This window comes from Grus americana, chromosome 14 (genome assembly GCF_028858705.1).
Source record: "Grus americana isolate bGruAme1 chromosome 14, bGruAme1.mat, whole genome shotgun sequence".
Classification (NCBI taxonomy): Eukaryota; Metazoa; Chordata; class Aves; order Gruiformes; family Gruidae; genus Grus; species Grus americana.
In genome coordinates this window covers 9,456,399-9,469,983 of record NC_072865.1, presented here as the reverse complement: position 1 = coordinate 9,469,983, position 13,585 = coordinate 9,456,399, and the positions used below count along the sequence as shown (strand labels likewise).

At 41.7% G+C, this 13,585-nt stretch overlaps 1 protein-coding gene across 9 annotated transcripts in view; it reads left to right on the top strand.

Annotated features, from left to right (window-relative positions):
- The window catches only part of EBF1 (EBF transcription factor 1), a 283,451-nt gene that overhangs the window by 214,838 nt on the left and 55,028 nt on the right, over positions 1-13,585 (top strand). For all 9 annotated transcript variants that reach the window (XM_054841802.1, XM_054841801.1, XM_054841800.1 and 6 more), the window contains exon 10: positions 385-511. In XM_054841802.1, the coding sequence (XP_054697777.1) occupies positions 385-511 (127 nt within the window). The remainder of the gene's footprint in view (positions 1-384; positions 512-13,585) is intronic.

The window sequence follows — 13,585 nt, the reverse complement described above, 5'->3', positions numbered from 1 at the left end:
ACGTGTAACCGTGTATCATTTATCAATCACATTTGTTGGACACTGTCATGACCCCAGTGTTCACCTGAGCAAACACAGGCATCCTGCTGCTGTAAGCTAAAGTTATTGCGTTAAACCAGGGCTAGTGCTTGTACTGGGAAGCAAGTGCCTGCCATGTATGAAAACAGAAATAATGTTGTTACGGCTGAGAAGGAGAACGCTTGTAAATATTGTAGTCACTGGCTTTTGTGTGGGTTACATCAAGATTGTATTCAAACATTGACAGGCTAATTACATGTTTCAAAGCTTGTTTACTGTGATCTGAGAGGAAAGTGTTATTAAGCGTTCAGCATCTAACAGTGCTTTTTTCCCCCTTTCTTCTCCCTTCTCAATGTTTTCCTCTAGCTGATTACTCCTCATGCCATCCGCGTACAGACGCCTCCCCGACATATCCCAGGGGTTGTAGAAGTCACATTGTCCTACAAGTCTAAGCAGTTTTGCAAGGGAACGCCTGGAAGATTCATTTACACAGGTAAGGATGCTTTCGTACTAGATATAACGTGGAGAAATAGGGCAGGCAATATATCACACTTGCTAGGGCTTCTGCTTTTGTCATTAAAAGCTGTACTGTATTTTATTATTTGGGCTGAGCACGTCATTGAAGGTACCAATTTAAGGTTGGATTTCAGAAACGGATGACTGTAGAGATGATCCGAAAACATACCAGTGTGGGATTTTTGTTTGCTTGTTTGTCCTTGCAATGGGACATCTTTTTCCCCAGGAGGGGGAGGAAGGAGAGAAACAGATACTCCAGTACTTAAACTAACAGAGGAAGAGTGCAAGCATAAAGAGCCAGACATACTAATGCAATCATGAACCTGCCTTCCAAGAAGCGTCTTGCTAAATATCTCCATCTCATGTTGTCTGCAAGTGTTTCAAGTGTTCAAAGCAGCAGCCTGTTTCCCTGCCCGTCTCACCAATAACATACTTGTCTCTGACTTTCAGGGAGGATAAGCAGCTTTCACCCCAGCTGATGCTGCAGACATAGTGACTTGCACTGTGTTTTGGGGTGGCATCCCACACTGAGACCACTAAGTCAGGTTTGGCCTGAAGAATTATTAACAAAAAACCTGCTAGGACATTGCAGGTGCTGTCAATGTTAAGCCTCTCTCAGTAGTGATAAGAGTGGCCTGGGAAATAAATCCAGTAGCAGCCCAACTTTTTAAAAAGAACGTGTGTCATAGATTCCTTGGAAGGTATGTGTGCTACAAGAACTAATGGCTTGATCCAGGTTTTGATGTGCTTCTCCTTTTATCATAGAATGAATCATACATTCATAGAATGGTTTGGTTTGGAAGGGACCTTAAAGACCATCTAGTTCCAACCCCCTGCCATGGGCAGGGACACCCTCCACTAGACCAGGTTGCCCAAAGCCCCATCCAACCTGGCCTTGAACACTTCCAGGGAGGGGGCCTCCACAGCTTCTCTGGGCAACCTGCTCCAGGGCCTCACCACCCTCATAGAGAAGAATTTCTTCCTAATATCTAATCTAAATCTCCCCTCCTTCAGCTTAAGGCCATTCCCCCTCATCCTGTCGCTCCATGCCCTTGTAAACAGTCCCTCACCATCTTTCCTGTAGGCCCCTTCAGGTACTGGAAGGCTGCTGTAAGGCGTCCCCGGAACCTTCTCTTCTCCAGGCTGAACAACTCCAACTCTCTCAGCCTGTCGTCATAGCAGAGGTGCTCCAGCCCTCTGATCATTTTTGTGGCCTCCTCTGGACTCGCTCCAACAGCTCCATGTCTGTCTTGTACTGGGGACCCCAGAGCTGGACACAGTACTCCAGGAGGGTCTCACCAGAACGGAATAGATTTATGCCCTTGTTGTACATACGCAGACAGGACTACTTCTGTAACTGTTTGCCTGAACTGTGTTTCATCACAGTCCAGTGCAATCCCTTTCCCCATTCTTGATTTCCCCGAAACTTTAAGAATAAGGTATATCATAAATACTTGTGGCTATGAGGCATTCTGAATTGCAGTGGGCACATCTAGCACATATACTGCTCCATCTGTGAATGTACGCGCACGGACTCGAGGCAGAGGAGAGACGACTGCGCTCCAGCTGGGTAGCAAAGTTCTCATTTGATTTTTTTTTTAACACTGAGCAAGTTGAACAAGGGTGCCTTACAAAGCTTTGTTGTCTTTTTCAAATACCCTGTCCCCCAGTTGGGATTATGTACTGCGTTACTGTAAACTGGGTCTTAAAGTGTTCCTGTATCGCCTTGATGGCCGAGCAGAAGGCGTTTGTGGAGGCTGTGTGTATTCATTGTGAGTGTTATGATTTCAGCAAGGTGTGGGAAATTCAGATATTGGACAATAACATACCCTATCAAAAAAGTTATTTGGGGTTTGAATGTGTTGGAACAAAAGAAAAAGAAAAAGGAAAGGGTCAAATTGCCAGCGTGTGCAGATTGCCAGTGGATGCCGCATGAAAGTGTCGGCCAGAGCTCTGGACGGTTTGACCACGAATCCTTTCCCTTCTCGCTTTCTTACCCACAATAAGTTGTGCTGTCCTGTGTGTTGTCAAGCCAGCGGGGTGGCTGCATCTTGGGCTGGTGAAATGGCAAGTATGCGTGCAGAAGAAGAAAGGGAGGAAACCCGCCCCCCTTGACTTTGCAAAGAAATTTTTGAGGACTTTGTTTTGTGATTTAAATGTAAAAATGGCTTGGACCCATTTTGGTTTTGCTTTTCAGATCATCATTAATTAGCTTTTCCAATAAAAAAGAGGGTGGCAGTTTAGCCTGTCTGCCCAGAAGCAGATGGCTGAATGTGGAAATAAGGTGTCCCAGTAGGGAGAGTGTTTCCATATATGCATTTACAGGGTAGTGTTTAAAACACATTATTTTTCATTCAAAAAATTAAAGTTATGAAATACTAAGCAACAATGATAATATCAAAAGTGATCCAATCCATGGACAATTCTCTTACTTATGCAGCTTTTATGGAGTTACGGTAGATACAGAAAAGCTGTTGCGACTGAAATCGTACCTCACACAATTTGCATTTTCCTTTTAGAGGCAGCCTGAACTTAAATGTGGCTTTTTAAAAAGGACTAAATGAAACTAAAATAAAAACAATTAATGCATCCTGACCTTCAGAAGTGCCTTCCAGCCCTTTAAACAAAATGCAGGTTCAGTACACGCCTGCCGATTAGTTTTAGTTAATTGAAAATTATAGGATTGACCCAAGAGGAAAATTTTGTTTGCACTCCAATCACTTTTACAAATTAAGGAAAATTACCACAATTTTGTTTAGCTAAGGTTTCACACTGAGTTCACGAAATTAGCTCAGCCATCCCAACAAAGTCAGCACTTTGTTAGTGAGCACTAGAAAAAAACTAATAGTCTATGGTGTGTACAAACGAAGCATAGAAAAAGCGATGATGCTTTAGAGAACTAGGCCAAGTGTTTTTAATTAGGATTATTGGTTCATTGTAAGTTTTGAAGAACAATCAAACTAGCAGATTAGCTGTTTCTTTTAAAGCTAGAATTTCTTGCCATTCATTTTTCCCATGAGAACTTGTTTTAACTCCCACATAGCACTATTTTTTTTCTCTTTTTTTTAACAAGGCCTGCAGGAAATGGACCAATTGGAAGTTGGGATACAGTAACATTCCCCAGCATCACTCCAGCCGATGGGAGTTTTTCACAATGTTCTTCAGTGAACTCAGTGTTCTGGAACATATTACAAAACCACAGAGGCCAAATGTTTTCTCAGAGGAGTTTGGCCTCTGTTTTTGGCCGAAAACATTTCAGCATCACTTGCTGCTTATTTACCCTGCTATTAAGAACAAGAAAAGGGGAGAGGAGAAAAAGGGAAAAGAGAAGAAAAAAAAAAAGAGAAAAAAAAAAGAGAGAGCGTGTGTGAGAGAGAAAAAGACCTGGGGTTTGTGGGCAGTGCAGGAGTTGATCAAGGGTAGTTTCCTTTCTGGTGAGAATGTCCCTGCTCGTTAATGGTCCCATTTTGTGGTCAGGTCTCATTTAGAAGAAATTATTTTTAATCAGTGTTCAACAAAATATCCCCTCAAGCCACCTGGCTGTAAACTGTTTTTTTCTTACTGTTAAGTACTTAAGTTCTCAGAAGAAAATACCCAGTGACCCATTAATTTTAGCCTTTTTTTCCGCTTTAACTGCAAATAACTTAGTAACATGATCTCTAAGTAGTCCATGTGCCATCTAGGAATCAAGGTCACATATACACAGAGAAATCCTGGCTTTTGTAAGTATTTTTGAAAGAAATAAACCAGTGTCAACCCTGTGCTTACAAGAAAACATAAGGTTTTTTATTTTCCATCTGCAAAGCAAGCCATTAGCATGCACTTACAGAGCAATTATTTCTTAGATTTTAAGCTTTGACATTCCTGAGAGAACGTTATTAGAAATACAGAAGTCTGAACACATCTTGCATGTGTGTTCATTTTGGAATAATATTAAAAGTCCGTATCGCACACAGAAATACCCAACATGGGTCAGCGTTTCCCCGCGGCACCCTTCATTTGTAAGTCTCTTCCGGTATTGAAGAGCACTGAATGAATTGAGCTTCATGTCACAGCTTAGGAGTCAGGTATGTATCGCCACCATTATTTTAGGACTGGAGAAACTGAGATAAAGGAAGAAGCCATTAGGGATACAAATCGGAAGGTAGTTTGCCAAGGTGACTCAGGGCACGTATGGTTGAGTTAAATAAGGGATGAGAATTGGCACAAATTTGTGGTACCTGGACAGGCCTTTGAGATATATTTTGGTTTGTTTTAATTTTTAAAAAAGGGATGCATCATGGACAGCATGATTTTCACAGATGAATTTTGCTATGGTACTAAACCATGAGATTTGAGTGGGATTGCATGAATGTAAGCGAAAGAAGAATTTATCTCTGTGCATATTGGAAAGGACATATGGAAGGTCCATAAAAATGCATTATGCTGTGTCTTCCACCACCTGCTCAGTTTTGGGTTTTGTGCTTTTGTTCCCAAACTAGAGCAAAGGACTACATAGGGGCCAGAAGTATATAGCTTTGACACTAAGGTTATGTATACAGCATGGGGTCAATGCAGATTCTTGGCTGAGCACTACCCCAAACACTGTTCCTTTTTTTGAAAATTGGTTACATGGTTGGATACAGGTTGGAATTTAGGGACCATTTTCATTTGCATTAGTCTTGCAGGGAGGCTATGGGCTAAACCGATTGTGTGCTGGCAGGGTACCTCGAGAAACAGGCAAGTGCCCCCACAGTGCATTTGGGGTTTGTTGTAAGCTATGGGACATGGTCTGTCTCGAGAAGTGCTACCAACAGGAATGGGTGGATGTAGGGTCAGCGTAGACACACAGGGCTTGCTGTGCAGTGTGAATAACCCAGATGTGAGCGCTGATCCTCCAGGATGATTATGACGAAGGCTGAGTAGGTCAGAGTGGAGCGCTGCCGAGACTGGCCAGTGTTTGCATTACGCTTTTGGGCCATTGTGTGTAGAGTGATGTAGAAATGCTAGCACTGTGAAGGTCAGGATATTCACAGAATTTCTGGGAAACTGCCTCTTTCTCTGAAATGTCATAGGGCTTCTCAGAGAACTTTTTCACTCCCCTAGTTGCTACAAGGAAGAAATAGCCTCATGTGGAAAAATCTCTGCTCCATCCTCATTTCACCCTTTATTTACTTCCAAAAACAATTGAGTCTGTGTACAAACAGCAAGAGCCTTGCAGATCACAGATGATTTGGGTAACAATTTCAAAAGCCCTGGGTTTAGGTGCCTTCATTTTTGGTTTTAATCTTAAAATGGTTTAATTTACAGAGGAACAGAAGTAGTCATCTTCTAAGAATCATTCTCTTCATTTCTTAAGTCAAATACCCCCAAGAGTAAGAGACCAAAAACTACCCGTCACCATTTAAAATTTCAGTCCATGGCCCTAGAAGCAAAGATTTGAGTCGTGTACACAGACCTGATCAGAATTGGAACCACTTAAAAGGTGATCGCCAGTCCCTAAAGTTTCCAGTCTGGTAAACTTCAGAGATTCCTTTGCTGGGAATATTTTCTGCTTTTGAGAAGGCACCAATAACTATGCAAAGTTCAAAAGATACGTAATCAATTAAGCAATCAGTTTTCTGAATAGAGAGTTCTGGAGTTTGTAGACTTAAAAAAAAGAGAAAAAAAAAAGAAGAAAAAAAAAGAAGCAGTGATAAGAGACAGACTGGCTGTCAAGAGGTTTCTGTAGCCCCACTGGAGCCTTTCTTGATCCCTGTGGGCTAGAGTTTGACCCTTACACCAGCTAACCTTGGCCATAGCTGTGTATCTGTTAGTTTCTGAGAAATGTTAAAACCTAGTAGCGGTTATTCTCAACATCAGTAATACGCAACCTCATTAGTTTTACAATGCCTCATTCATGTGTGTTTATTATTAAATCATGAGCACTTAAATAGCTGATTAGTATAAATGAGGAGAGAAGGCCACCATCAACAGAACAATAAAAATAACATAAAAAAGCCAGCATCTCTAATGCCATCTTGGGTTTTATTCTGATGTGTTTATAAAATTCTTCACCCTCAAAGATATGACAATCATTAATCTGAAATGAAATATAGAGCACATCACTTCTCTAGAAGAGTGACCAGCTATGAGATCTGGTAGCTAGCAAATGAATGCCATTTGTTTTTAACAGCAGTTTTTATCTGCCTTTCACTGGTAAATATTAATAGCATGGTAGAATAAAAAGTATCAGATGTCTTGAAGTTAAATAGTCACCGAGTGCTACAGAAGAACAGAACAAAATCCCTCAATACAAAGAAATGTATAAAGTTTAAAATAAGAGCTGGTGTCTGTTCTTAAAAGCAGGAGAGCCCTGCGCTGCAGGTTACCCTGTGCTTTGGACGCTCAGTATAAAGTCTGCTCCTGATCTCAGAGAGACTCTGCAGAGGACAAAGGAGAGATGGTAAATCCTAACTATAGCACAATCAAGTAAAGAATTAAATTAAATCCTTTGTAAATGTAGACTTTACTGGCGAATTTAATTAGTGTCTCTAGAAACAAGCAAAAAAACCCTCAGAACAGCTCTCTGAAAAAATGTCCTAGCGCAGAGTTCACCGGGTTCCCCCTCATCTCATTGTGCCAAGTGTTTGTTCCCAACTGGACCTTGCCGTGGGGACACCGGCGGCATTAGGTGGTGCGTGGAGCTCAGAGATGGACCTGTCTTTGGGGTGGTGCGTTGGGCTGAAGAAGTTAAGCCGTACACATGGCTTTCTGCTACCACAGGAGTTTGGCATAGTCACTGAAGAACTGGGTCCTCGTGGCACCACTGCTGGGTCGGGGACACTTGTGGGTAAAATACAGATGGGAAAACAAGGGAGGGATTGGTGCAGGCTCCGCCTCCAAGCACCCACATCAGTGCTGTGATCTTGGGTGTTACCTGGTTTGAAAAGGAAAGTTGCCCTCAGGAAATCTCTGAATTTATCATTGAACCTGGCGCTTTCTAAGTTCTAGTCTATTAACTTAGTTGCTCTGTTGAGTCAGTGTTAACACTTCGTCTGCTTGGCCTGTGTGGTAATTTTTAGGGGGGGCAGGGAGGGAAGGTTGCAATCATTTTGGAACAAGCTTTCCTAGATGAAATATCTTCAGTTTTATTATTGGGTGCTGTGCTTGGGGATGAATGTTGTTACAAAAGCATTTGTTCTGAAGTTTGTTAGGACATGCCCAGTGGAGTGAAGTATGGACAGTTATCAGGGTTGAATATTAGGAATATTAGTGTTGATGGTTTGGTTTGCAGAAATTCAGGAAAGGAAGGTGGGAGGAATCCTAACTGATTGCAGGGAAAAGGGTGTTACCAGACACCGAGCGAGGAGGCGGTGGAGGTAGACTGGAAAATCCCTTTTGTATGCTAATAGGAACACAGAACCCTCATCTCTTTGGTATTTCTTAAACACTGGCAGCACCATAACACACTGCAAAAAACAATCACTAAAAGTGTGCAGTGTACCTGTAGGACAGCTGCAAAATGAAAGCAATTACAGCAACCGTCAGAATAAAGCTGGCTGTGAAGGAAACATATTATTTTGCATATTTTATGTATACACTTTCCAAGAAATATGACCTTTATTTTCTAGTTAGAGGGAAGTGCAATCAGAGTCTACGCAGCAAAGGGTAGCTGGATCATTAAAAAGAATATTTTCTCTGATATTAGAAGTCTAAATGGGCACTAGTCCTTATTCACAACCTTGGCTGTTTCTGTCTGCCCTGAGTTAATAAGTGACAAGGCCAAAAGAGAAATAAATCACTGAAGTCCCTGTCCAAAGAAAACATATTGACTACAGCCAAGCAAATAACAGCCCATAACCAATGGTCCCATTCATCATTCATGTAATAGGGATATAAAGTATTCTCTACCTATGAAACCATAGAGTAGGAAAAAGCCAGATAAGCCCCCAATCTAAGCTGTGTGATTTGATTATTAAAGGACATGAACTGTTTGTCACATACCTTTAATCTTTAAGATGTGTTGCCATTTCTAAACTATAAATTTGTGGTAAAGGATTAGAAAGCTATTAACGATAAAGGTATAAACTAGACTTTATAAGGATTCCTGCAATTGTCATGCAACCCCGTAGACTCTTGGATCCTTAACCTATTGAATATGATATAACATAGTTATCTGACCTTCAAAGCCAATAAACCATTTTTTTGCTTTTCAAGTTCCAGACTTACTCCATGATAAATTAACCTTCTGGGTTCACAAAATAAGCCTTGTAAATTCTTTTCTTTATCCCCACCCCAAAACCTTTAAATTTTCATGCCCTTACTTCAAAACTCTCTTATTCCAGACTGAAATTGTTAATCTTTTTTTATTCTCCTTTTAGCTCATGTCAGTTGATAAGATATTATTCCCTCTTTTAAAAAAATGGCCAATAAAACAGAGAGCTGAGATGAATTTCTAAAAAGCCTGAATTGCGTTCTGTTTCTACAGGGGGCTTCACCGTCTTGTTTCTTCATGTATGAGTATTCAGATTAGATAAATGCCACAGAAATGGACAGTTTATAGTAGCAGCAGTGGCTGTACTACTTACCTTAACACATTTTGATCCTGCGCCCTGAGAAGAGGGACAAGGCACTATCTTTCTGCTAGTCCAGAAAGCCGACTCCTCGGCTACTTGTTGCCACTGAAATATTTCATAGCTGGGAATTCTGGCTGCCTTGCGGGTATACACGTACCTAACTCATCCTTCCCGTGCCTCTCATGGGGTGCAGCGGGTTTTGATTTCTGCCTGGAACCGTGCGCAGGATTTACTGTGTGTTGTTGAAAAATGGCCAGGCTGTGGGCTGGGCTGTCAGAGGTGCCCGTGCGCACAGCACGCTGGCTCTGGCGAGAAAGTCAGACCGTGAATTTAGTGCACAGCCGCCTGAGGCACGCTCTTGCACAGCACTACCTGCAAAATAGCCTCCTTAAGATGTGCTTAATCCTTTGAGGTGCTTGTTAGTGAGGGTTCATTTTGCTCAGGCATTTTGTTACACAAGTGAACGCTGTGCAGCTGGCTCAGGCCAGCAGTGTGGTGTGCAGCCATCGTTCCCTGGAGGCAGGACTTGGGCAGCCGCGCTTGCTTGGAGCTTGTCCTAGCATCCCTGTGCAGCCAGTAATGCTTATCTAGCCTGGTTAAAGCTCGCTGACAGCAATGACTACAGAGTACGTGTGCCCCAATATAGCCCATGTCTACCGATTCAGGCTTTTTTGTTAATATATATAAAAGGAAAATCTTGTACTTGCAGCCTTTCATCTCAGTGGATGCAAGAGCAATTTATTGCATGGAGTGTGAAGTTCTTTGTACTTTTCTGCTATCTTGCAAGAACTCACACAGGCTCTTCTGCTTAGTTATGAAGGTATCGAGTACATAAGTGAAGTAGTCTGCTGTGGTGTCTGGACAGAGATGCTGGAAACAGTTTAGCCCCAATATGACTAGGCTCAATCCTGGCAGCTTCTCAGACTTGCCCAAAACACTGCGGAGTTGCCTCCTGGTGCAGGCTACAGTGTCCATTGCTACTTCGTTTAAAGTCAGTTTGAGTATTTCCGTAGGTAACACGTTGCAGTCTGCAGTGCAGACGTGCCCTTGTAGGCCAGCGAGACGCTGTATCACTGGCACCACAGGAGCCAACAGAGGGAAAGACAACTCAGAAAGGAAGGGAATTGTAACCATGGTGTTTTAAATGATCTGAGACATTTGGCAATAGTCCATGCTTATTTCATGATAATGGCTGACTAATGTCTTAGAGAAAGTAGAATTTCCTTGATTCGATCTGCACAAAAGTTTCAACCATCTCAAAAACTTCCCTAGGACCTTCTGGCAGAAGTTGCTGATGTTGCTAAGGAAGAACGTTGTGGCGTTAATACTATTCTCGCTACTACATTTTTTTTTTTAAATTTCTCCAACTCCCCTCCCCATGCCCCCCAAAAAATCTCAAGCCCCATTGTTTGAGGTCTGTGTATAACTATATAACCTTCACTGAAAGGTGGTTTGCCATTGGATCTTGCCATTGGTCTGTCGTGAGCTCTGTAGTTAATTACAGAAGTATAAAACCATCGTTATTTAATTCTGCCAAGCCAAGTATATGCAGATCTTTTATTCCACAAGGTAGGACAGAAGTTATTTAGTACATTACTATACAAACATGTTAGCATGATGTAAATTGTACTGTGGTTTTGCAGCATGTCAGCTAGTCTGCATGAACTTCTTTCATACCTACACCGAACTCAGACTACCAAGTACCATCAACATAGTTGATGGCAGTTTACACCTGGGGAGATGTGTGAACCATCCATTCAGTATCGCAATAAAGAGCTGGCTTTGGACGGTTACGCTTGCAGACCTACAGTCTTGCACAGTTTGGCCAAAGGTATTTGCATGGCTGTACCCAATGTTACTTCATCTTTAAGTGTCGTCTTTAATTTCCCTCCTCTCCCTTCCCTCCCAAATGTGACTTTTTCATCTTTTTCCTGTTGGCATAAATTGTGGTTAACCTCTTTGCATGAAGAGTTGCAGACCTGAACTGCTCTTGCATAGTACCAGGTGTCAGCATTGGTGGTTGACAAGAGGAAACCCCATTCCCAGCAGAGAGAGGGTTAATTAAAAAAAAAAACCCAAAACAAAACTCAAAACCAAAAAACAAACCCAAAAACCAGAGAGAGAAGCCCCACACAATCAGCTAAGAATGGTATTTTTTTAAGTTCCCATGGGACAGAAAATGCACATGGAAATGAAGATGTTGTAACAGTCATCTAGCAAAAATACATGTTTGTTAAAACAGAAAGCGCCAAACTCTCCATTTTAAACCTGTGAAAATCACAGAGCAAATCCTGTGATGTCTATGAATAATTGTGAAACTTGCTGTCACTTTTTAGTACTGCAGCATCTTCCAGTGTGGTCTTTATCCCTTTTCAACATCATGAGGTCTTCTTTTATCTTGTCTGCATAAGGGATAGAAATCTAGTGAGCCCTAGTGACCCTCCCTTTGGAGCTCTGGAACATGGTACCCCCTTGACTGTCTCAGACATCATCTTAGGATTGGGTAAATCTCCATCGGGAAACTCTTCTCAGTCCTCTGTCTGCAGATGGGCTCTAAACAAGTGCTCAAGTATGCACTTGGGTGGCTGAAGCTGGGTGAGAATCATTACACCCTCAGTGACCCCACGTGTTAGGTGCTGCATAGGAAAGTAACTATTGCCCCAAGTATTACAATCCCATAAGAATTTCTGAAATACATGTAGTTATTGTCCCCTTTTTGTTTTGCTTTGCTTTTTTTTTTTTCCTCCTAACATATCCTATCCCTAGCTTTTGGTGGGGTACTTTCCTTAGAAGACTGCAACTCTTCAAATAAAAATACATAGTTTATATGCTCAGGCAGTTCTAGCAGTGAGCTTGTATTTGTAAAAATGAAAGGCAAGATTTTACTGCCAGAAGTAACCATGAATTCATGTTGAAAGGTCACTTCTGCAAGGGAAATATTTTTTTCCAAATGTGGATCTCTGACTAGTTTCACCACTCCAAAAAAAAATCTCCCCAAAGTTCATAAGCATGTTGTGCACAGCTACTAGAAATAGTCATGACATTGTTGTTCCTCAAAATAGATCTTCAAGTGCCCATCATACTGAAAACCAATAATATTTTCTCTATAGTTTTTTTAATTTTGAGGTACTTTTGGTTCCTTTAAATCTCGCATTGAAATGTGCGTGTCATTTATTTCAAAGGCAGACAGTGAAACGTGCCTCGCCTCTTTGCCTTAGATTGTAGTTTCCCTGGCTATTGTTGTCAGCTCAGGCTCTGTTATTGATAGAGGGGCTCTCAGGGCAGTGCACCAGGCTGGCAGGTCAGGGACAGGAACAAGAACCTGCACTAAGTATCTTTTGTTCTGGAATGAACAATTGAGTTCAAATTTCCCCAAGACAAGGCCAGTCGGCACATCCTTTCTTCACCAAAACTGTTCATCCTTGCATCACTTGCAAGTTCTGTTAAAAAGACAAATGAACCTTCTTTAAATTGGGGCCTGAGGGAAAGGATGGAAATGACCCCCTCCCCTCTCCAGTTTCCCCCATTAGACTTTTTTTCACAGATGTTTGTGCTGATTAGAGCTGGGAAATAAGGGTATTTCTGTGGACCATGAATATTCATTTGTTTTTTGGCAACGAATTTCCTTCAGTTTCCCTGTAGTGTTTCGCTCCCTGTGAATGTTTGAACAAGTGAGTTAGCTCAGATCGTTTTAAGAAAAACTCAGGGTGTACTATGGAAAGTGAACTGTCCATAGCGTAAATGTCTTTGCCTGAACAAAAGGATGTAAAACTGCTGGTTGTTAAGAAAAATTACTTGAAACCAGCGCTTACACAGGTGAGGTGATGCCCTCTCTGAACACATGCTGTAGATGGAGAATTTAAACCAAAAATTTGTAACAATCCACTCTTTAATGATCTATCTATACGGATAAGGTTAATCAGAAAAACTATTTGACAAATACTTTCAGCTAACAAGTTAATTGGAGAAAACTATCTCTTTGAACAGTTACTGAGAGGGAATGGGTTGTTATGAATTATTTGCCCCACTGTAGTACTGGTGCCCAGATCCGAAGAAGCTGCTGGACGTGCTCTTTGAGGGCTCTGCGATGCTACGTCTAATTAGACCAAATGGGTACGAGCAGAAATCTGTACAATTTATAGCTGAAAATCCCAGGGATTTTTTTTTCCTTTTAAAATTTTTAAAGTGTTATAAAACGTTGAATGGAGATTACCGTACCTCCTACTGTTCGATCTTGTAATTCTGCAGTAAATGTGAGGATAGAAATTGTAGCTGATGTGTAGGGAATAGCCAGGATCCTGCACTGCAGCCCATGAGCAGCCGGGCCAGGCAGACTGCATGCAGCAATTCGGCAGATTCCTCCGACCTCAGTGGGAATCTGCATTATCCTTTCGAATGACAACATTGCGGTCCTTGGGATCACCCAAAATTGTCATTATTTTCCGTGTAGCCCCTTAATATTTACCCTGCGTGTTCTGTGGGATAATGTACACAATTTTACAATAACTATGTAA